Source organism: Lissotriton helveticus, chromosome 8, assembly GCF_964261635.1.
Source record: "Lissotriton helveticus chromosome 8, aLisHel1.1, whole genome shotgun sequence".
Classification (NCBI taxonomy): domain Eukaryota; kingdom Metazoa; phylum Chordata; class Amphibia; order Caudata; family Salamandridae; genus Lissotriton; species Lissotriton helveticus.
In genome coordinates this window covers 17,050,809-17,074,999 of record NC_136069.1, presented here as the reverse complement: position 1 = coordinate 17,074,999, position 24,191 = coordinate 17,050,809, and the positions used below count along the sequence as shown (strand labels likewise).

General features: G+C 45.4%; 1 protein-coding gene across 2 annotated transcripts in view; it reads right to left on the bottom strand.

Moving 5' to 3' along the window:
• Positions 1-24,191, bottom strand: part of PKNOX1 (PBX/knotted 1 homeobox 1) — a 205,128-nt gene that overhangs the window by 24,445 nt on the left and 156,492 nt on the right. For both annotated transcript variants that reach the window (XM_078656380.1, XM_078656381.1), the window contains 4 exons: positions 22,262-22,358; positions 19,907-20,004; positions 10,856-10,984; positions 77-153 (listed from right to left, as the gene is read on the bottom strand). In XM_078656380.1, the coding sequence (XP_078512506.1) occupies positions 77-153; positions 10,856-10,984; positions 19,907-20,004; positions 22,262-22,358 (401 nt within the window). The remainder of the gene's footprint in view (positions 1-76; positions 154-10,855; positions 10,985-19,906; positions 20,005-22,261; positions 22,359-24,191) is intronic.

The window sequence follows — 24,191 nt, the reverse complement described above, 5'->3', positions numbered from 1 at the left end:
ACCGTCCAGAAAACACTGCATTTCAACAGCAAACACTGACCATCATGAGGTTCTGGATGGATGTTATTCTACTCACCAGTTGTTCACTTGGAGGAGAGTGAGGTTCGTTTGCCCAGCAATTTGTTTCTTCTCATCTTCAGTAGGGTAAGGATGCTGTTAAAAATAAATAAACTTTAAAATGGTGTTATACAAAAGAAACAAATGATATCCTTCTAACTGATGCTGTGCACAGCTCTGCCAGCTCATGGAATTGCAGTTTTCTCACACATTTATATTTTTGGCTTTAATCACACAATTATATCAAACAACTCCTTGTGAAGTCATCAAAACAAAGCCGGCTATTAGCCTCACTCTTGGGTACAACATAATGTAGTGAAGGGTGTCGATGTTTGAACAGCGGGTCAAATTGTGTCTCGGCTTCTGGTTGAGGTGGTCCTTGAGAGAGACCAATATAAAGTAAACCTCCTGAATCTGAAGCGTCTCATTCCTCTTTCCTTACCTGTTTTGAGACTACAGCTAGCGCCTCATCAAAGGTCAGCATTGTTTTCTATGTTCAGAAACTACCGGACCATTTGGTCTCAATTTAAGAGTTAGCTTTTCAGGGGTGAAACGCTGGTACAGATTGTAAATTGATACTTGTATAGCGCACTACTCACCCGCAAGGGTCTCAAGGCGCTTGTACGAATACCGCTGTGGAACCCATCCTGGTTTTCCCTGTGAGGTGTCCACTCCTGGGCACCCCCAAGGTGGAGGCCAGGCATCCTTAGCGCTGCTGGGGCCGTTGTGGAGATTAAGCAAGCTATTGCCCAGAGTTGCAGAGTGGGACCCATGATTGGAATAGGCACCGAGGCGAGAATTATCAGGTCCGTGGAATTTTTGAGCCCAAGACCCGCCGAGGCGGGGAATTGAACCCTGGTCCCGGGCTAGACCTCTGCATCAGGGTCTGAGGCTCTAACCATTGAGCCACACTTCTCCAGATGTATTGGGCTCAATGTGGTTTCGCCTTCAAAGGTACGCTGATGTTCCCATTTCTGTGAATGTGATGAAGTCCGGTGCGATGACACTGCCTTGTGCTTTGGGCTCGTAGCATATTGTTGCACTGGTTTCCCCTTCAGTACACCCATGTTTTTTGCTGTTCTGATCACCCGGTTCTGGACTTGTTAATGTGGGTGGGTCTCACTACCGGTGTCTCACCCAGAGCAATTACATGGCAAATGGAACTGCGCATGTTTACCGCCAGTGTCTACCCTTTAAGACCAGGCCGCTGCGATGCAGCAAGGGTAAGGGGCACTTGGCTGGTTACATGTGAACACGCCTGCTCGCGTGTGCAGGCTGTGCATGGGAGACTACTGTCATGCACAACCCTGTAACAGCGCACTGGTAGCGTGGTGCAATGGGGACTCTGAGGATTAGGTATGCACTAATAGAGAAGGTTAGTGTGTTTACTGTTTTGCCTGTAGCGGCACACCATTATTCACATAGAGAGGGAACTGCCTAAGAGTGTAGGCTCACTTCCCCTTGCCCTACAGAGACCACGGACATATCGAATTGAAGTGTAACCTGTGCGAGAACTCCAAATATGAAACTTCCAAAACGATTGTTTCCATATTTCCATGACTTAGCTCAGGATCAGAGCCCAGGCCTTTGGTCATTCTGCTGTGCTTTCTCCAGCGGTAGGAACAAAGGCCGCTCCACACCAAAGGAGCAATTAGCAGTACTTCTCTCAATTCCTGAGGAAGAAAGGGGTGGGGAGGAATGCTTTTCATCAATCACTCACCTGTTACACTGTACCACGGCTGGGCCTGCCTAAGCCCACTGACTAAAGGAGAGAGCCCAGACAACTGGAGCCAACCCAGAGGGGGGCCCTCTTTTTTAATCCTAGTTTGTAAGTCCCTGGCAGTGATGTCAGCGAGGGGTGGAGCTGAGACCCCAGGAGCTGACGTGACCAGTGGCTTCTGGATGATAATCTTCGACTGTCCCAGCAAGATTTACAGGAGGGTTGAGGGAGGGGTGATGTGGCACCCTAGGATTGGCCAGGGGTGCCTGTCTTCTGGAACCTTCCACTTCCTTTTAAAGACTTTTGCACAGGGGTTACTCTTTCTTGCCTGCAGATTTGTACAAACTTCCCTGCTAGATACTGCCATGGAGAACTGGAAGGAGGAACCCCTGAGTCCTACTCAGGACCAAGGACCCTGCCCAATTGACTCCAGGACCAGTGGGTCTCCCCAAGGGCCAGTGAGGCTGCCCCTTGCACACCTTGAGGACCAGTTGGGGACAATTCCTGACCATTTCTGCAGCTTGAAACAAAGGTCAAGAGGAGAGCTGGCACGGGGAACCAGGAAGACCAGCTCTTTGAACGACGGCATCACTTTGGTGGTGAGAAGGGTTGCTGATGGCCTGAACTCGCCACCAGGAGTAAAATAAGCCCCGAATCGTCCAAATCGGCCCAACGGGGCCCGAGTAAGGAAAATGCTACTTACCTAGTATGCATCTGTTCTTGGCATGCAGAGCTGTAGAATCTCATGCTTATGCATAGATCGCCATCTAGTGTTGGGTCCAGATATTTGCATTTTTTTTCCCCCAAGAAGTCTTCCTAGTCACGAGGTAGGTGACTCCTCCTTTCGGTGATAGTGCGCATGGTCATCGACCCCATCTTCAGATTGTTTTCCCGCAGAGGGTGAGAGAATGGAGTGGTAGTAAAGAATAGAGTTGTCCACGTGTGGTATGAATAGTAAAAAGAGAACTACAGCAGCTACAGTTACCCGTCGAGGTGGGTGGGCACATGAGATTCTACAGCTCTACATGCCAAGAACAGATGCTTAATGGGTAAGTAACATTTTTCGTTCGAGGCATGTGAGCTGTAGATCACATGCTTATGCATAGACTATACAGCAGTCTCCCCTAAAGCGGTGGTACCCTGTAACTGATGGAGTTGTCTGAAACAGCGTTTTAAGTACTGCTTGGCCCACATTAGCTTGTTATCTTGCTAACACATCTACACAATAATGCTTGCTGAATGTGTGTGGTGTGGACCATGTTGCAGCTTTGCAGATGTCAGTTATAAGGATGTTCCCTAAGAAAGCCATAGTATCCCCTAGCTGACAAGTGGAATGTGCTCTAGGAGGTACTGTTTGAGTCATTTTGGCTTTTGCATCGCAATTCTGAATACATTTAAAGATCCACCTAGCAATACCCTATTTGGATATAGGATTGACCTTGTGAGGTGGTGCAAAAGCGACAAATAGTAGTTTAGTTTTACGAAAAGATTTTGTTCTTTCAGTGTAATAAAGCAGTGCTCTTCTAACATCTAAGGTGTGTAGAGCTCGTTCTGTGACGGAGTCAGGTTGAAGGAAGAAAACTGGCAATTCAACAGACTGATTTATGTGAAATGCAGATACAACCTTAGGTAGGAATTTGGGATTGGTACGGAGAACCACTTCATCTTGATGTAGCTGGAAAAAACGTTCTTCTATGATTAGTGCCTGAAGTTCACCCACTCTCCTCGATGAAGGGATTGCAATGAGGAAAGCTGTTTTCCAAGTAGGGAACTGTAGCTCACATTTGTGCATGGGTTCAAATGGTGGGCCCATTAACCTTGTGAGAACTATATGACGATTCCAGACTGGGTCAGGAGGGAGTCTTGGTGGTATAACTCTTTTTAGTCCTTCCATAAATGCTTTGATTACAGGCACTCTAAAGAGGGATACATGTTGCCTACTTTGAAGATAGCTGCAATAGCGGCGAGATGCAGTCTGATGGATGTATAGGCCAATGATGACTGCTGTAAATGTAACAGGAAGCAGGTAATGTTCTGTATGGAAGCATCAAAAGGGTTGATGTTATTGTTATTGCAATAGATTACAAATTGCTTCGATATTGTAGCATAGCAGGCTCTTGAGGTAGGCTTTCTGGCCTCCTAAATAATGTTCATACAGTCTGGTGGAAGGTTCAGATAATCAAGCTCTAGGACTTCAGAAGCCAGATCGCGAGGTTCACTTGTTTGGGATCTGGGTTTGATTTCTCCATGGCTCTGTTTGAGGAGACTGGGAGTTAAATGTAATTTTTGATGCGGTACCAGTGATAGTTCCAACAGGGTTGTGAACCAGGGTTGACGGGCCCATGTGGGAGCAACTAGGATAAGTGTCAGGGACTGCTGTCTGAGCTTCCAAACCACTTATGGAATGAGTGGGAGAGGCAGAAAAGCGTAAGCAAATATCCCTGACCAGTTCATCCATTGAGCAGTGCCTTTGGATAATTGTGGATACCTGGAGGCGAAGTTTTGGTATTTTGTGTTTTGGGGTGTTGCAAACAGATCTATGTGAGGGACTCCCCAAGCTTGGAAGTAGGGGTGGAGGACTTGAGGGTGAAGCTCCCCTTCGTGTATTTCATTCCTCTGCCTGCTGAGGAGGTCCGCAATCTGATTGTTGACTCCTGGGAGGAGTTCCGCTAGGAGATAGATACTGTGGTGAATATCCCACTTCTAGATATGTGGGACAGTTGGAGAGAGTGTGTTCCCCCCTGTTTCTGTATGTAATACATTGCTGTCATGTTGTCGGTTCGAACTAAGACAGTTTTGCCAGACAGGTGATCTTGAAAGGCTTTAAGAGCTAGAAAGATTGCCACGAGCTCTAAGTGATTGATGTAGAACAGCCTTTGTTGGTGGCTCCGCAGACCTTGCACTGTGTGTTGTTGAAGACGAGCTCCCCATCCAGTTAAGGGACGCGCCCGATATTAATACTGTCTGTGGAACCGGGTCTATGAACGGCCGTCCTATTGACAAATTTTGTGTGTTCCACCACTGCAGAGAGCGATGAGTATGGCTGCTAACCAACACTAGATTGGTTAATAGACCGTGTGACTGGTTCCACTGACTGGCTAAGCATTCTTGAAGCGGAAGCATGTGTAGCCTGGCATGGGGAACAATCACGATGCAAGATGCCAATAGTTGCATAAAAACTCGAGCTGGGAAGGACTGATTGGCTTGAAACTGGCGAATTAACGCCTGAATGTCTCAGATTCTGCCTGCCTTGGTAAAGGCCAGAGCCCTTTGAGTATCCAAGGTGCTCCTAGGTAGTTGTGAGTGTTGGCTGGCTGAAAATGTGATTTTACCACACTGACTGTAAACCCCAGTTGGTGAAGTAACTGAATGGTTACGGAAGTGTACTTGCGGCATTGTTGATACGTGCCAGCTTTGATGAGCCAATCGTCCAGGTATCGGAAGACATGGATGCTTTGTCTTCTCAGATGAGCAGCTACTACCGCCAGACACTTTGTGAAGACTCTGGGGGCAGTGGTGACTCCGAATGAGAGTACCTTGAATTGGTAATGTTGACCTGCTACCACGAACCTGAGAAATTTGCGATGAGCCGGTGGGTTGGAATATGAAAGTAGGCGTCCTTTAAGTCTAGAGTAGACAGAAAGTTGCCTTTTTGCAAAAGAGGTAGTACCTGTTAAAGTGTTAACTTGTGGAAAAGTAAAAAGAATACACGCCCGCCCTTGATGTGGTGGTACGGGCTCTATGGCTCCTTTTAGTAATAGGATTGTACCTCTTGTTTGAGGAGGTGTAGGTGATCCGGTGAAAGTTTGTGTGACTTGGAGGAATGATTGGAGCAGTGTTGATGAACTCCAGGCAATAACCAGAATAGATCATTTGTAGAACCCATTTGTCTGTTGTTATTGACTGCCATTTTGGTAGGAAATGTGAGAGTTTCCCCCCCCCGACAGGTGTTAAATTGTCGGGGGAAGTGTGGGCAAGTCACTGCTTTGTTTTGGAGGGAGAGGTACGTGTGCTAGAACCTCTACCTCTGCCTTTGCTGTTGTTCCCTCTGTAACCCCCTCTGGGGTTGATTATTGCCCTTGTAAGTGGATGCAGTTGCCGAGGAAATGTTTTTGGACCCTGCTCGATAGAAGGAGCGCCGAAAGAACCACAACCTTGTACAGATTGAAGGGTTCCCATTGATTTAGCCACTTTAGTATCTTTCTTCATCTTCTCCAGAGAATAATCTACTACTGGCCCAAAGAGATGCTCTTTATCAAAGGGGGTGTTTAATATGGAGGTTCGCACCTCAGGTTTGAAACCAGATATGCGCAGCCATAATTGTCTTCGTAAAAGTACAGTAGTGTTCACTGCTTTAGCAGATGTGTCCGCTGCATCTCTGGGGCACCTGATTTGGTTGTTTGAAATTAATAGTCCCTCACGTATTATGCCTTGCGCTTTGATTCCTTATCTGGGGGTGGAGCATTTCCAGTAGTTTGGGAGATTGCCCTTTTAAGTGTGTAGGAAACTACCAACGAGACTAAGGGAATCTGTCCTCTTATGTACACTGGTGCAGGCTTATATTTTTTTATCCACCTTAGGTGTAAGTATATGTGCCCTGACAGGATCCTTAAATATGTCATCCACATGCCTGATCATTCCCTTTAGCATGGGTACATATGTGTAGACGTTTGTGTACTGTTGAGTGTCTCAAAAATGAAATCCTCTTCAAGGGATTCTTTGTGGAGCCGCATCCCACGGTAATTGGCAGCCCTGCCTAGTAACTCAATATAACCTACACTGTCGTCTGGTGGAGAGGGCCTAGTAGGATATAGGTCAGGGTCATTGTCTGTGGGCGGGTCAGTGTTGTAGGGATCTCAGTCGTCAGTAGGTCCCGGTTGACCATCATCATTATCATCATCATCCCCATCCCCGTCACCTTGGTTTACAGGTGTATGTGGTGGTGAGTGCTCAGGTGAAGTTGGTAGAGGAAGAGACTGAGGAGAAGGTGGTGATGGAAGAGGAGGGGAAGGTTAGTTCAAACAGTTCTCTTCTTTCATGGAATGTGATATTCCTCTTCAGTATCAGTCCTTCTCTTTGAGGTCACCTTGTTGGTAATATGTCCAGTTTTAGGATGTATGTAAAGCACAATATGTTTCGGGTCTGGTTTGTCGAGTGGATTGTCGAAACGGTGTTTTTGGGGCATCAGTCTATTTTGGTACTGAAGTTCTCGGTGCCGGCGGCTTAGGGGTTGGTGTCTTCGGATTCAAAGTGTTTCACGGTTCCAGGTGGTGAGGTTCGGATCCAGACTTGGGCTTCGATCCCGAAGGCTTTGGCTCAGTGCCCTACTTGGAGTGAGGCTTCTCGGAGACGGAAGGCTTTTTGGATGGCTTCGGTGCCGAGCCTCAAGGCGGGGCTTCGGAAGCCAGTTCTCGGTGCAGATCGGGCCTGAGGGCAAGGGTTGGTCCGGAGCCTTCTTTCTAACTGGTTGACTTGGGAGTCGGGGCAAAGAAGGGACTGTACTTACAGTACGATGTCCATACAAGATGTCGTCATCCTGGTCGGAGCCCTCCTCCGAAACGTAGATCGGGTCCTGCTCCTCCTTGGCCATGATAGTGTCGCCGGCTTCTTCATCCGATCAGGTCCAAAGAGGTCCGGAACGGAGCCTGTGCGTTGGCCCTGCATGTCGCATCGTCGGGCCCAACGGACGCAAAGCGTCTTCTTGGAAGGTCACGGCGGGTTGAGAGACACGGCATCACGGATGATGGCAATATGATGTAACACTTGTTAATATTGTTAAATCCAGGTGTACCCGCTATCATAGTGGTCACCAGAAAGTAGAATTTGGATTGCATTACGGAATTTGGAACTCAGAAGACCAAATACATCACGGTTTTTAAGTGACTACGGACTCTTAACAAAGGTGAGATAGAAACTGAAAGAATATGTTAAGAAGATTTGCTTTTGTGGACTGAATACGTACCGAGTTGAAAGTGTTTTTGGAAGTAATGATCCGAGTACCTCTTAGATCATCACAGGATCTGAGGTATTTGCCCTGAGGAAGCCCTATTCAGGGCAAAACGCGTTGGCTGCACTCTGGGTGCACTATTCATATGTGGTCCAAGAATCCATTAAAGGATCATGCCTAACAGCTTTTGAAGAGTCCAGATTGATTAATCTACTGTGCATTTGTGCATTTTGAAATGTTTATGTTGCCTCTCTGTGCTTTTTCTTGTCTTCTTGGAGCAGAAAGCCTTACACGCGTCCGAGTCCTGTTCTTTGTGTTCTGGTGACAAACACAGGTTCCACACTCCATGTGAGTCGTGCGCGGGTATTTCGCGTGGCACCGAGGGCAGTATTTAAAGGGAGTTCATTCCATCGACTGCAAGTCGAATGGAGGCGGTTAGGCCCGACGGCCTACCACAATTTTTCTGATCGAAAGAGGGTTTTTTCGAAACAAACACGATACGCAAACAATGGAATACGCCATCGGAAACAATACCTTCGAGGGTGAGTGTTCTATGCACCGTGGGAAACCGGAGGATAGGTGTCGAACCAGAGCGCAGCGAGTGACATCGGAACCCGATGGTAGAAAAAAAACAATCTGAAAATGGAGGCGATGATCATGTGCACTATCACCGAAAGGAGGAGTCACCTACCTAGTGACTAGGAAGACTTCTTCGAAGAAAAACAAAGTGCAAACATACGAGTCCAACACTAGATGGCGGTCTATGCATAAGCATGTGATCTACAGCTCACATGCATCGAACTGGCATTTTCAATTTTGGCGACTTTTGAACTTGTCTGCCACAGAGTCCCCTGGGATGGCCCAGGGCTGGGGGTCAGCGCATAAAAGATACAAAAATAAAGTGCACCAGAAAGGGGTTGTGTGGGGCCCCCTCTCCTGTTTCTGCTCTTCTCCCGGGGACTCTATCCCCTGGCGTGTTTCTATCTTAGGAGGCCGGGACCTCATACCCATCCCCTAAAGCCTCCCAAGGCAGGGGAACAAAGAAGGACGGTGATGGAGCGCCGTCATGCTCCCCCGCGAAAAGTGGAGAGGGACCCAGGACACCATCTCTGGGCCAGATGTCAGGGAAGGCCAGACACAGCGCGTGTCTGCCCTCAGAAGTGGAAAGACCACAGTGAAGCGGCTGCCTCCCGCAGAAGCATAGCAGTGTGCCGGCCGCGTGAGGAGTTAGCGAGGCCAGCCAGGGGTGGGCTCCCCGAGCTGCTCTCCAACAGTATTTGTGCACATGGGATAACTGGGTGGGACTGGGTACCCGGAGCAGAAATAACACAGAAATAACGCTGCGCAAATTCACTTTAAAAAAAAAAAACACAAAGCAAAAAGTAAAACCTTTGCAGCTCTCCCCGCTCAGTGGGAGAGCTTCAACTACAATATGCACAGCTCCGCAGAAGAGCCTCATAATGCCCTGCAGAGCCGGACCGTTTTTCTGGATACTTTATATATACAATAGCATGGACTCACATACTATGGTTGGACTACCAAATATGACAACCTTATAGTGAGAGCAGAGGACAGGAGAGACAGTTAAGATTTTTAATAACTTGTCCCACTGGTTTGGGTGCTATTTCTCCCTTTGTGGTGGTCCCAGGATGACGGGCCACCACCAACAAACTCAGAAGGATGCCTCCTTTCCCCCCAAATGGATTTCCAGAGTACCCATCCTAAGTTGGGGCGAACAGGGAACTCCCAACTCATCACCACCCCTGAATTTTCTTTATATTTTCAAGTATTCTTCAGGATGGAACTTTTGCACTACAGCCTGGAGTGTTGGGCTGAGTGTATGGTTACATGCAGCAAGGCTCTGAAAGGCCTAAATGTGGTTACGTCCTCTAGGGGTTGATTGTTAGGAAATGGAACTCATCTGGTTGCTCGTTAAAGAGTAATATGCACATAATGAATGCTGCTAGGACGTCGCATACTGGCTGAGCAGCAGCTGCCTGAAGCTCAACTCGAAGAAAACAAAGTCCTCATCCTCTGATTCACCCCTCCGCGTGGGACAACACCTGGTGGCTCCCTGCCCTCGGTAACCCTCCAACACCCCTAGACCTCGCCGGCAACCTCTGATTCATACTTGACTCCTCCCTCACCATGAACCGACAGATCAGCACCATATCCTCCACGTGCTTCAACACCGCCTGCATACTCCGCAAGACCTTAATGGACCCCCCCCCCGAATCCAGAGAGACCGTCACCCACACACTCATAACCAGCAGACGCCCTGCACGCCAAAACCAACAAATCTCTACTCCACAAACTTCAGACCGTCCAGAACGCCGCAGCCGGACTCGTCCTCAGCATCCCACAACAAGACCACATCACCCAGCACCTATGAGACCTCCACTGGCTCCCTGTTGAAAAAAAGAGTGATATAGCTCTGGCTTATTACTAGGACCAGTTAACTTGCTAATCACAGACCATCGAACATGTGTGGTTCAACTTATAGTGGCTCAAAACAATATGTGGGTCAACCAGTGTATCTCCTTCAACCTTACTCATGGAATACAGAACGGGGATTCAGAGGCCCAGCTAACATTAACCTTCTTTTAATTCTTCTAAGCCCCCCAGAGTATGGTTCCCACGAGATCTATGTGCTGCAGCATTTATTTTACGTTCCTCGATCTGTCCAGAAGTGGATTGTCATATTGGTTCTGTAGTGAAATTCAAGAGATCAGAACATGAATACCTGCAGCGCAATTAACATGAGTCAATGGATATGTTGTCTGCGACAATTCACTCCAGTTTATAAACATCAAGGAATGTCTTTGTGACATAAAATAAAGACTACTTTCACTACACACGGTAGCTGACAGTAGGGTATCAATCAGGTCTATGAGCTAAGATACAGCCATACGTGCCTATATCTCAAGGTAAGTAAAAAGAATGCTGGCCTTGCACCGAAGACTTGGAAAAAAAGTGAAATACATTTCAAAGGAATAACATCTCACACACAGCACAAAAAACTCAGCTGAAAGGTGACCTACCCTATACACAAGGAAAATGTAGAATATGAACCAATTTGAATCACCCAGCCAATATCATACCCAAGAAACCTTTAACTTCAGATTTCTTACCCCAATGTGCTGAAAGAGCCAGGACCGCATGACGTTTGTGGCGTGCTTGGGCAAAACCCCTCGCTTGTTCTTCGAAGAGCTGTCATCTTGATGCAAGATGCTCAGATCTTGATTTAACTGTAGCTGAAGCTACATTGAAAAGGAAAAAAAAGTAATTTTAGAGAGTTTAAGAAAGCAATGCAGGAACATTCAGTGCTGTACCTGAAAAACAACGTCTTATTTTAGAACAATTCTCCTGCAAACATATTCAAGATCAATCCGTCACTCCATCATTGACGTTTCAAACATGTTTAAATAGTCCTTCAATTTCCATAAACCAAAAGAAAATTACCTGTAAAGCTGGCTCTTAACACAGATCCAGAAACCTGAAGGAACTGCAGGGAGGCTAAATTCTTCCCAAAATGATTTAGGAGAACTGAACTAGAGCTACACAGAAATGTGTGTGTATAATAAAATTATACATAATGTTAACAAGGTCAGGTACATGATTATTATAAAATAATAAGGTAAAAGGCCACGAAATAGCAAAAAGGATGGATTGTGAAAAACAACTACTGTTGAAAAATAAGCACTGGGTTGTGGCTAGTGGAGCATCAGAACAGACCGGTTCATAGCCTGCTTGAAGAGAAGACATTTCAGTGTAACATTGGAAATGACCATAAGACCACGAAGGCCCGGATCTGAAACGGAGCACAACACTTGCTGTCTTATGAGATTAAATAATGAATTGCTGTTACTACAGCTGAAACAATGGTCTCCTTGCTTGGCATGTGGGGGTACAATCTTTGTTAAACATAGAAACTCTCTGAGACACCCGGAGCCCTTGTGGGTGCCATAGGCCCCAAGTTAAAACAAGCAGGCTTGAGGGACGGAACGGTGCCATAGCACCAATACTGGGCAGAACAAAGGACGGGGAGAAGCAGGAGCAGCGCCATTTATAGAACGCAAGAGCTAATAGTGCACCCGTAGCATGAGCACAGAGAGCGCCATGGCAGAAGAAGAATCACTGAAGAGGGGGGCTGCTTTTCAAAGTACACTCTGGGATGGGGTCTCCCAGCCTGCAACTAAATGTGAGCCTTTAGGGGGGAAAAAGGCAACTAAGGAGAAGAGGTGCAGGGTATATGTACTTCATGAACCTATAAGGAACAAACTTTGAGACCGGGTCTTGGGAGTTTCCTCTTACTTTCTAGCAACCTCACTCTCTTTCCTGTTACTCCTCCCACTTTCCTTACCAATCTCCCAATTGAAAGCCGAGACTATAAAAAGTCCCAACAAGGAGCAACTTGTCCTTTCCTTACATGTAGAGCTGATGCACAGGAATACGAGTATGATTTTCCACTGCAGCAATACTCACGGAAAACAGAGAGAGAAATGATGAGATTCTGAATGCAGCGAGGTCCATGCCCATAGAAGAGTAAGGGCTTGAACTGCATTCTCCAATCCTCTCATTTCAGAACAAAATCCTACAATTCGAGATCACAAAACGACTAGAGATCTGTGTTGAAACCCACACGCTTGAGCATGTCTAGTTTTAGACCAGGAAGAGTCTGTCAGCCTTGAAGAAAGTTCACTGTAACCTCACCGCAGGCATTCTTGCAGTTCTGATCCTGCTGGGATTCCAGTAGCTGCAGCAAGATAGATCACTTGAGGCATCTAAACTGCTTATCACGCTGGACAGGAATAACTGCCAATGAGTGTGAATGAGTGCCTCCATTAGTGTGGGATTCTTCAGGTGTCGGCGCTATTGCCTATACTCTACAGTATTTACCTCTGACCAAAAGAGAAAAGGTTTGCCATTATAATAAAACAAACATACAGAGAATCAGAAAGGCAGAGATGAAGGTGGGAGATTGCAGGAGACATCATCTAACCTCTCTATAGCATGAGCGTACCACAAAGCAATAGTCAAGAACAAGAAACATGCTGTTTAAGCCCTGAAAAACACTCTCCACCTCTGCCCAGAGGAATGATGCTCATGGCAACTGGTGACCTGGGGAATGAAGAATTATTTGTCCAAAGTACAATCAACTGTAGAGTCCACTTTTCCACTTTATACAGTGGCACCTACAATGTTAAGGACTCTGCAATAATTAATTCCAGTAAGTCGGAGGTTCTGCTGGTAGGGAGAGACACGGTGCTATGGGGGGAACATTTGTGGCCGGCAATACTGGGCTGTGCACCCACCCCTAAGCAGGTGGTGAAAGATCTAGGTGTCCGGGTTGACTCTGCCCTCAGCTTTCAGTCTCAAACTAAGAAACTTGCAGGGACCTGCTTTGGCATATATTACGTGGGCTCAAGCCGCTGCTGGGGTTCTTTGACCCGTCCATCAGGCAGATGATTATTCAGGCCTTCATCTTGTCAAGACTGGACTATGCCAATGTACTCTATTTAGGGGTCAACAAGACTGAACTCCTGAGACTGCAGAGTCTCGAAAACGCTGCAGCCAGAACTCTTCTAGGCCTCCCTAGAACCTGTCCCACCTCCAGTGCGATTCATCGGCTACATTGGCTGCCTGTTGCCAATCGAGTGGAATTCAAGTCCCTTTGTACCGCGTTTAAAATTCTGAAATCCTTCTCTCCTGGCATTTTGACAAACCTGCTCTCATGCTATTCTCCCTCGCGCCAACTTCGTTCGATGGGACAACACCTGTTGACTGTGCCTCGAATGAGGAGGGCTCGGTCGGGCGGGTGCTCCTTTCGTTTATTGGCTGCCAAACTTTGGAACACTCTGCCACTATCCATCCGTGCCATGAATAACTATCTGGTCTTTCGAAAGGACATCAAAACTCATATGTTCCCTTCGTTTTAGTGTTTATCTCCTGTCATCAGCCTCTATGTTTCTGCCTTAGTGCTGGGACGCCTCTTTACTGAGGCAGCTGGGCGCTCTACAAAACCTGCTAACTTAACGTAACATAGCATAGTCCCAGGTAGATGGAAAAGTGAGGCATTAATTGCCTGTAACAATTAATTGGAGCTTGTCATATTGTAAATCTAAATCTGTGCACTGTTGTGTCAACTAGTGCTAGGTACAGCCCGCCAAATCAATTTCAAATAAATACTGATCAATTTCATTTCATCATTCAGGATGTAAGTTATTAGGCAGAGTTTTATTGTAAAGTGTATTTCTGATGAAGGAAAATGAGGTCCTTTCTTATGTTTAGTTAAGTTTCACGCAAAGCAAGGATACAGTAACCACAATTGAATCAGGTTTATTGGGTCATAGGATATTTTTATACAAATTGCATCATATATATTTACCCATATACAAGTCATTTTTGTAGCATAAGCGGCTGCCAACAACGTGAAAGTTTAAAGTGAGTTGTGATTAAGTGACATGGAGAGATTGGTGACACAGTAAGTACGAGAGACAAAACACTGACCCTGCTGCTCTAAACACCCAAAAAAACGGATTCAATTGTGGTTACTGTATCCTTGTTTTGTGTGTTCCTTCTTAAAAAAAAAATTATTTTCACATTTGCCTGTAGTGTTAAAAAACGTGTTCTTTGTAGATTCAATTGTAATGAGAAGTAATATTGTGGTCATACCCGACAGAACCACTGTACCTTTTGCATTACCCATACCATAGGCAGTGGGTTGCAGGAATGTGTCTCATGTCGACTCTACACTTTTCTCTGCATCAAAACATGCAGCCTGCAATGGCAGTGTGTGTGTGTGTGTGTGTGTGTGTTAAGATGCAGGGCCTCTAAGGGTGGCACAATATGTGCTGCAGCCCTTAGAGGCCTTCCCTGGTCACTGTGCCCTTGGTACCCAAGGTACCTTTTACAAGGGACTGACATGTAGCCAGCGAGGTGCCAATTGGGGGTACAAAGGTACAGTTTTGGGAAAGAACACGGGCCCTGGGAACCTGATTGGCTGGGACCCAGGGCACATCAAGTCAAAGTGCATCAGAAATCTGGCAAAAGGTGTGTGTGGGGGGGTTACTGCAACAGAAACTCAGCTTCCTACAGCGCTGGGTGATTATACACAGAATACAATTCAGACGTTTAAGCTGCCAGAAGCAGGCACGCAGCTTTTGTAGAACTAAGTTTCTAAGTAAACGACAACAACAGTAAGGATTCCTAAAGTTCTTACCACTTTGACAGTGGAAGGAACAGAGCCAAATGGTTCTGGCCATAGCATATGGGGTCTAGTAACAGATGTTTTTGTAAACAGGAGCTTGGTTTTGTTAGAATTCAGTTTAACCCCTTGAGTGCTCATAACGGAACCACGCCATCATGAGAACACGCCGCCCGTGACTCATGACGACGTGGTTTCGTCATGAGCACAGAAGCACTGCGCTCACCCCCTAGCCCCCGCGCCGTGGCGGAATTTGCGGTGCAGAGAAGGGGTTAAGAGAATTTTATAACATCAATGACAGAAAAAATGTTTGGGTTGAGGGGGAAAATTAGTCAATGTCAGTAAAGGAAAGTGGAACATTTCTTAACTTCCACCAATTTCAGACCTGCGGAGTATCATCAGCATATGATTAAAACTGCACACACATGAAAAGTCTGAGCCACAGGAAGCACGAATTGTTTAGAAAATATTGAGATTAAAGCACCAAACCCATGGGAACTCCTTAGCTAACGGATGCCTTCTCCGATTTAAAGGGGGAAATTAAAATTAAATGTGAACCATCAGAAAATGTTATTTACTTGTAATCCTAGTTCTGCATTGTAGAAATCCTCACTGAAGTCATAAATGTAGAATATTATCACACAATTGAGGCGGCCCGGGACACTTCCTTCTGAATGCAACAGAATCAATCAGTAGCAGCAAGACCGGCTAATGGTTACTGCATTTTTTTAATGAATAAAAGAATTCTTTGGTACAGCAGTACGACTACATTGCAGCACTTAACCCAAAGACTAGTATTACGTTAACCAAAATAACCTATAACCTTCACTCAGAAGAAAAGAAAAATTACGGAAAAGGCGCCCGTCAGGTGAAAAGTGGGGAAGCTGCAGAAAAACACACCCTGTTGCTTTACGAAATCAGCAGCTTCTTTTTCCAAACATGCGCTGCACGGGCAGTTGGGCTCACAGCCTCAGTTCTTTTTGCACAGCAATAAGTAATGTGTGATACCTATATTATAAACAAGCATTGGAAATGCAATAGGTCTCGCAATAACGCGAGTCTGAACTATTAGCATTGTAAATGATAATGCCCTTTATTTTTGCGTTCTGGTTTTTGGAACATAAATAAAAGGCTTTGCCATTTACAAGGCCTATAGCTTAAATTTGCGTTAAAACGAGACCTATTGCATTGCAATGGTGGTGGTGCTGCTGAGTTTTCTCTGAATCTGCACTCTGAATCTGCACTCTGAATCTGCACCCACAATCTGCACCCACAATCTGCACCCACAATCTGCACCCACAATCTGCACCCACAATCTGCACCCACAATCTGCACCCACAATCTGCACCCACAATCTGCACCCTAAATCTGCACCCAGAATCTGCACCCAGAATCTGCACCCACAATCTGCACCCAGAATCTGCACCCACAATCTGCACCCACAATCTGCACCCTGAATCTGCACCCTGAATCTGCACCCACAATCTGCACCCACAATCTGCACCCACAATCTGCACCCACAATCTGCACCCTGAATCTGCACCCACAATCTGCACCCACAATCTGCACCCACAATCTGCACCCACAATCTGCACCCACAATCTGCACCCTGAATCTGCACCCTGAATCTGCACCCACAATCTGCACCCACAATCTGCACCCACAATCTGCACCCACAATCTGCACCCACAATCTGCACCCACAATCTGCACCCACAATCTGTGAGTGGCGTTGCGCGTGTGAGTGGCGTTGCGCGTGTGAGTGGCGTTGCGCGTGTGAGTGGCGTTGCGTGTGTGAGTGGCGTTGCGTGTGTGAGTGGCGTTGCGTGTGTGAGTGGCGTTGCGTGTGTGAGTGGCGTTGCGTGGATGATAGTGGGCTTGCGTGGGTGAGTGTGGTGTTGCGTGGATGATAGTGGGCTTGCGTGGGTGTGAGTGGCGTTGTGTGTCTGTAAGTGTTGCTGTGTGGGTGAAAGTGGCACAGAGCCTTTGATGTGGCCTGGCGCAGGAGAAATGCTGCTGCTGCTAATTAAATACAAGAGCGGCCGGGAAGCGGCCGGAAAACACAAGTACGGCCGGCCACATAATTAGGGGAGGAGAAGCCGCACAGCACACGCTGGGAGAAGCCCTTTGATGTGCTGTGCGGCCGCGATGCGCGCTCTGTGCTGGGGGAGGGGGGAGGGCCATTAGCCTGACGAAGGGTGGGAGGGACATTGAGGAACAGATGGCCATGAAAGTGTATGGGCCAAAAGCGCGTGCCTGTGGCCACGTGCACTTGAAGAAAACGCCACGAAAAAATGCGGTGGTTTGACAATCAGTTCGAGCACTTGAATTCTCGCCATTTCCCATTCCTTCGGAATGGTAAAGGACGAGACCTAATGAAAAGACAATATGTATGTAAAGGGATGTAGAACATCAATGTAGCCATATTAGTGCATAGAAACAATAAAAATCTGCTTAAAAAACATGTGTGATTTCTGAAAATGTCAATAGTATCATTGAGACCCGGGGAGGAGGACGGGTCGTTCAGAACTTCAGTGAGGATTCCTATGATGCAGACCTAAGATTTCAAGAATCGTAGGATCCTTTCTCATAGTTGTAATCACAGAACAGCAGGCAACATCCTCTATACAAAGAGAACAAGAATAAACTACAAGAAGTAATAAATTACCTAATCTAACAAGAGATATATTATCTCAATGCTGTTTCAGAAAAATAAATTCCTTAATATTGCTTGACCTAATAAAGTGTCAGCCCTCAAATCCTTACCTAAGCAACAATGCTTTGACATTTGTATGTACTGCTCTCCAGATGGCTGCCTTAAATTCAGTCAGAGGAAAGTGTTGGGAGGTGTTATTACCACTATTCTACTACTGTGAAACACTGCGTATTCCTCTATTGAGCAAAGAGCTTGCAGCTCCCTAACTTTTCTTGCTAAAGTGATAGCCACCAAAAACGCTACTTTTCAGGAAAGGCGCTGCAAAGAGGCCCTACGTATAGACTTCACTGGAAGAGCCACCGATGTGGATAAGAACAGATTTATCTCCCATGGAGGAAGCGGTAGTCTATTCGTTGGGAAAGACCTTTGTTAACAGATTTTCATAACTGGAATTGTAAAGCAAGCTCTTTTTGTCCCTTCCTGGACACTTCAACAGCTGCAAGATGGACTTTGATGGAAGCGTAGTGCAGGTTGGATTCAAGCAAATGAAGTAAACAAGAAATGATCACATTCTCCAGACAGTTTGTAGAATCATGTTGATTGTACAAGCACCATATGGCAAACCTTTGTCACTTAAGAGCATAAGACACCCTTGTGAAAGGACTCTTGGACTGTTGAAGGAAGTGAATACTGTACTGATTGACTTCAGGAGCGCTGCTCCCAAGTTCCATAACTGTACATTGGGGTTTTGAATTTTGCCTTGCATTCTTGATAGAAGCTTATTTTTGCACTGGAACTTCTAAGGTCCACCTAAGAAACCCAAGGGATTTTTTAGATGCACTAGATGTAACGTATGCAAATATGCTATGGATAAAATCACTTGTTTCCAATCCATCACCAAGTCTAAGAACTACATACAACAGTTTAGTAACTGCAACACCAATTTTGTGATTTATTGCATAGTTTGCACATGTCAACAGATATATGTGGGCAGTATTATTAGACCCTTAAAGGAATGCATACAACAACATATTAGGGCATTAAGGAATAACAACTGTAATTACCCCTTAGCTAAACACTACAACACCATTCATGCAGGTTCATAGGTTATAAACATTGGGTTTCATGCACTTACTCCTATTGCAAGCAACCCGAGAGGTGGAGACAGAACCCTGACCCTAAGAAAGGAGGAAACAAAATGGATAACTACATTGAGAGCAGTAGAGCATGGGCCCAATGGTGATAAGGAATTGCATGTGTTCTTAAGGGATTGAATTATTTGCATAATGTAGGAACATTCTAAACATATGCACTGTAGCTACTATCAGCCAAACAACAACTAATGCTATACCTACACGGGTCGCGTGATTACATATTCTCTTATGCATATGGATATGTATATTTGGGAACCATTAACACTGTATGAATACGCCCAATGTTGGATTTGGAAATTGTTATTAGATCGTACACAATCTGTTCTGTTAGAGATTTTAAATTTTTGTATAAGAGAAATGCTTCATTTTGTTTTTCCAATCATTCATATAACATTCTGGAGCAAAGACCAAGGAAATCTCTACAACTGCTCTCCAAGATGCTTACATGGAGGGACCCTGCAGTCCTGTCACTTCGCCATCAAATAAAGAGGCTAATACATCTGATCATAGATCAATGGGCCGGTCTACAGAGCGGCCTTCTCCTTTCCTTTAATTCTGGAAGGCCTTTTTTTTAGGCATACCCTGGCCTTTTAATAGCAGAGCAGCAAACACACCCCTACAGATTCCATTATAGCTAGTGACTAGGCACCATAAGCCTAAAGACACTATTAGCCGTCAATAACACTGGAGAATTCCTCTGGTGGAAACTTACAATACCAGTTCACGTGTAAATTCTGTCTCAATCAACAGAACCCAAGCCCTCCCAAATCCCACTGGAAAACCTTAGTAAGAGAGATACAAAAAAGTGGCTGCAACAGTGCCCGGTAGAGAGCTAGATGGAGATTAATGAAGAAACTAAATAAATAAATGTATGAAAATTACCTAGGTTTGTCATTTCAGAGAGTAAAAAACCCATTTATAGCAAAGGAGGGAGTTGTGTTTCTTTCATAGAATTCATGCTTTAAACCAAACTGATTAGCTGCATTAGTAGAAAGTTCTGAAGTGGTGCTGTATTCCCATAATTGAATAATCCAGTTAAGGCACATCTGTAGCCAAGGAAGGCTCCAAACAATTCCATGCAATAAGTCAGACCCCATAGCAACGAGATCCATTTTATGTTGAATCTATGGCAATAAAAAACATGCTTGAAAACATGAAGAAAATACCTGTGAATTCTGTATTCTTATAGTTCCAGGTGACAGTGTTTGTGTCACCACTTGACCTTGTGGGGTGACCACTGTAACAGGTTGATACACCGTGCCACCTACAAAACATGCAGAAAACAAACGTTTAGGGTAACAAACAGATGAGCTATGTTTCCTGTATAACACCACTACATAACACATGCACAATGCTGCAAGAAGGTTGTGGTACGATCACAGACGAAAGAGCAGCAAATGTACGTGAAAGGACAGATAACAAGCACATTCTCTCCTCCCCACCCCCCCTTCCAGCAGCTATGTCTCTCAGGTTTATTCTGGCAATTTAGCAGTTTCTTATTTTTAGGATGACAATATGACTGATTTCGGTTCTTGTCATCTACGTGGTTCGTAAAACACCTAGAAGAGACACTTATCAGTATCATTATGGATTTAACTGTATTTTTTGCCTACCTGCATCATTTATTCTGGATTAAAATAGATCTTGCCTTCATCAGGACTGTGCCCAGATTTTCCTCTGTTCTACTGGAATTGCTGGAAGAGACCATGGATTTGAACTGTTTTCTGTGTCTGGTCTATCCAAGACCACAGAAGTTCACACTCCTGTTTCCTCACTGAAATGCAAACTCCCTCAACCGATATTCCGACTCCCCAAAGTAATCACTGTCAATCTCCCATCCCACACAACTTGCCTGCACTTGCAAAATACAGATACACTGTCCTGTTTTCAGTGTTTATTTTTTATGGATTTCAGAAGTGTTTTTTCACTGTTTTCTGAACATTTTGAAATGAGTACTTACAAGAGTTTATTCAATTACCTAACTCCTAAAATAGACAAAAACTATGTTTTTCCAGTGTTTACAAAACATGTTTTTGTAAAGATGTTCCTTAAGCCCACAACTGATTTCAAGCAAAAGTAATGTAAGGTATGAGGTGTCTTTCTATTGCCAATGTGACCAACATACTTATGTTAGACTGTTGTACGCACAGCAAGGCGAGGTATTGTACTCTCACCCACTTCTCAGTACCCTCTCTCACATCTAATTACCTCTCACACTCATTAATTGAGTCAGGATTCTATCTGGTTCACAGAACTATTGATGGATTAAAAAAAAGAATGGTATATTCAAATAATTCAATAAACAAATTCCTTGACACACTTGGGGTTCATTCACCCACTCTTTACGGAATATTATGATACTGTAGGGGTGGTCAACCCTGCCCACAGCATAATACCTTGTGAAACCATTAACATTTTGCATTACACCAGATTAATCTGTAGCCCTGCATTGCAAAGAAGTTGAAAGATGATGTTTTAAGCTTGCTCATTCCTGCTATTCTGCACTCCTTGCCTGCTCAGATCAAGGCGGTGCTGCTGTTGTGTGAACATTCATAGCTGGCGAGTGTTCCCATGGCAAACGGCCCACCTTAAGTCAGTACTGACCTTTTAACAGGCGTCACGCTGTATTCTCTAACTTGATATTCTGCTAGCATTGTAACTATGAGATCAGAAAACCCAGCAGTAAAGAGCCGTTGCTCAAAAATACATGATTATCAGAAAATATCGCACATAACATGGGGGCACCTTGCAGCTATGAAATGTTTTTATATGTGGAAAGTCTTGTGTCATGTTTTCTCCACTATCTAATGCGCATGGTGACAGCACTCTTTTGACAGGCACCCGTCACTGCATCTTGCATTGAATATTTAAAGCCTGCGGCGATCAATACTGAATTGTTAGAAAAGGGGGCTGATGTATCCAAGTATCGAACATTTACCCAAAAGACCATTCTGTGTCTGTGGTTAAATGTCATACTACACATCGGTCAAGATTCTTATGAGGCAGCCATTGCACCAGTGACAAATGAAACACTGCCAAAGGCACAAATATGGTTTTAATATTCACAGATTCTCTATCGCACATTAAATAACTATTTCAGACCTAAACATGGTTAAAAACCCTCCACCTTTAATCAAAGCACACAAATCTGGAGGAAACAACAGGAAGAAGAAACAATATTTTAGTGACATCACTAAACAACAAAACTCAATCGGAATAATCTTAGACCAGTCTCACTTGCCGCTATCTTGTAAAACAATTTATATTGGGTTGGCCCCCTCAGATATAAATAAAAGTGTGTCATTCTCACACTTTCCTTTCTGTGATTGGCACTTATCTTGATTGAATCTTATTATCCAGATAAAATGGGCTACTGTGTGCTTAGACTTCAAAGATATCTGCTGTCAACTGAACACTTTGGGGAGACAAGTAACAGGTGCAGGGAGACAGACAGACAGACATGTCCAGAGTTGGAAAGAGAGGGATCTTTCAAAGAGGACCTGTGAACACATGCGTCTAACCTGACATTGTCGTCATGGTCACACTTCCTTGCTGCAGGGCAGTTGCTGGTACCATAATTCCTTGGGTACTGAGGCTGCCAATTGTGCTATGAATTTGCTAAAAATAGACAAGTAAAAAACAAGGTTACAGATGCAGTTAGACAAATTGTGATGAGCACAGATCTTATTTGTAGTACTGATAATTCTATTTAATGGTTTATTTTTTAATACAGTAATAGGGTGTTGGAATAACTAACTAATTCAGGGGAAAAAATCAAACTCAACAGAAATGGAAGGAGCACAGAGAGTATTCTTACCAGAGTTATTAGATTAGTATTCAATTTGTGCATGTTAACGCAAAGCAAAATACTTCTACATTTTCATAGCAGCTCTAATGGTTTCAGACATCAAGCTGAACCTTTTATATGGAAGTCGTGGTACTTTCACAAGCTGTATTTAAATACTTCAGAGTAGTGCCTTCAGGGTGTGGTCCCTGCTGCAAGGCTGGAGCCATTGAACACAGATCTTTTCACATGCCACCCTCAAGATATGCTTCTGTGGATTGGTCTCCTTGCGATTATGTTCAGATAGTCCACAGACGACAGCTTTAGATGTAAAGTTTTGTGACAGGGTGTGTAAGTGAAAGTGTTTCCCCAGCCTTGCCTGATATTCTGTTGTGTCCTTGGGGAGTATTCTGATTTAATCTCTTTTGAACTGCGTTCAAACATCTTGCAAGGTATTAATTTAGCTACAGACCCTCATGCCATGAGCGGCTGCCTGCAGGTACCAATACCTTTGTAATTAAAAGGAGGGCGTGGCTTGCGAGCCCAAGATGGCAGCCGCTCTTCATAGAGCTTCGCACTGCAATCCCCCGTAATCCGTCCCTTATCCTGCTCACTGCCTGCCATCACCTTGCCTGCAGCAGCGCTAACATCCACAGTGTCTGGGGAACTGATTTGTCTCCGTATGGACAATCAAAGTCCGGGGGAGACCCGATAGCCCCTTCCGGGGCCGGAAAACGGTGCTAGGCCACGGCTCACGAGTAGGTCGCCGTGAGGAGAAAGACCAGTTGCCCAAGGGGCACTTCTCTTCCTCTCCTCCCTGGGAGGGGCGACGAGAGGCCTGTGGCTGGTGCTGGGTAAGCGAGGTGGTGGTCATGAGGAGAAAGACCAGTTGCCCAGGGGGCACTTATCTCCCTCTCCTCCCTGGGAGGGCCGGAGGTGCAACGAGGAGCCTGATCGCCGCCCTGTCGGTGGGCGCACACGGGGCCTCGCTACAACTGAGCGCTGGCCGGCGGGGCTGGCGGTCCGTCATTCAATCCCTGCAGGCCCGGACGGGGGACTTGCCTGCCACACCTAGATACATGAGCTAGATACATGAGACACTTTCCTGAGGCTCAGCCGGGAAGGCGAGGAGTGTGCATACATTGTTTTTAAATTGATTGCTAATTTTAAACATTGTGTGCTTTTAAAAATTCTATTACTGCTAATTTTAAATATTGTGTGCTTTTAAAAATTCTGTTACTGTTTTGCCCTGCATTTGCCCCACGCGGTGTTTACTCCCTCCCGCACTGCCACCGCGAACCCTGCAGCCGACTAGGAGCTGTTCAGGGACTCGCGCGGGCCTAGGCGCCATTTTCAGACCAGTTTGGGGTGACGGTCTAGTTGTTTTTAGCTGCCCGCCCTCCAGGCATTCAGTCGCTACTTAAATCGCGCTGTGTCTTCGCGCGCCAGCTAGATACATGAGACACTTTCCTGAGGCTCAGCCGGGAAGGCGAGGAGTGTGCATGCATTGTTTTTAAATTGATTGCTGATTTTAAACATTGTGTGCTTTTGAAAATTCTATTACTGCTAATTTTAAATATTGTGTGCTTTTAAAAATTCTATTACTGCTTTGTCCTGCATTTACCCCACGCGGTGTTTACTCCCTCCCGCACTGCCACCGCGAACCC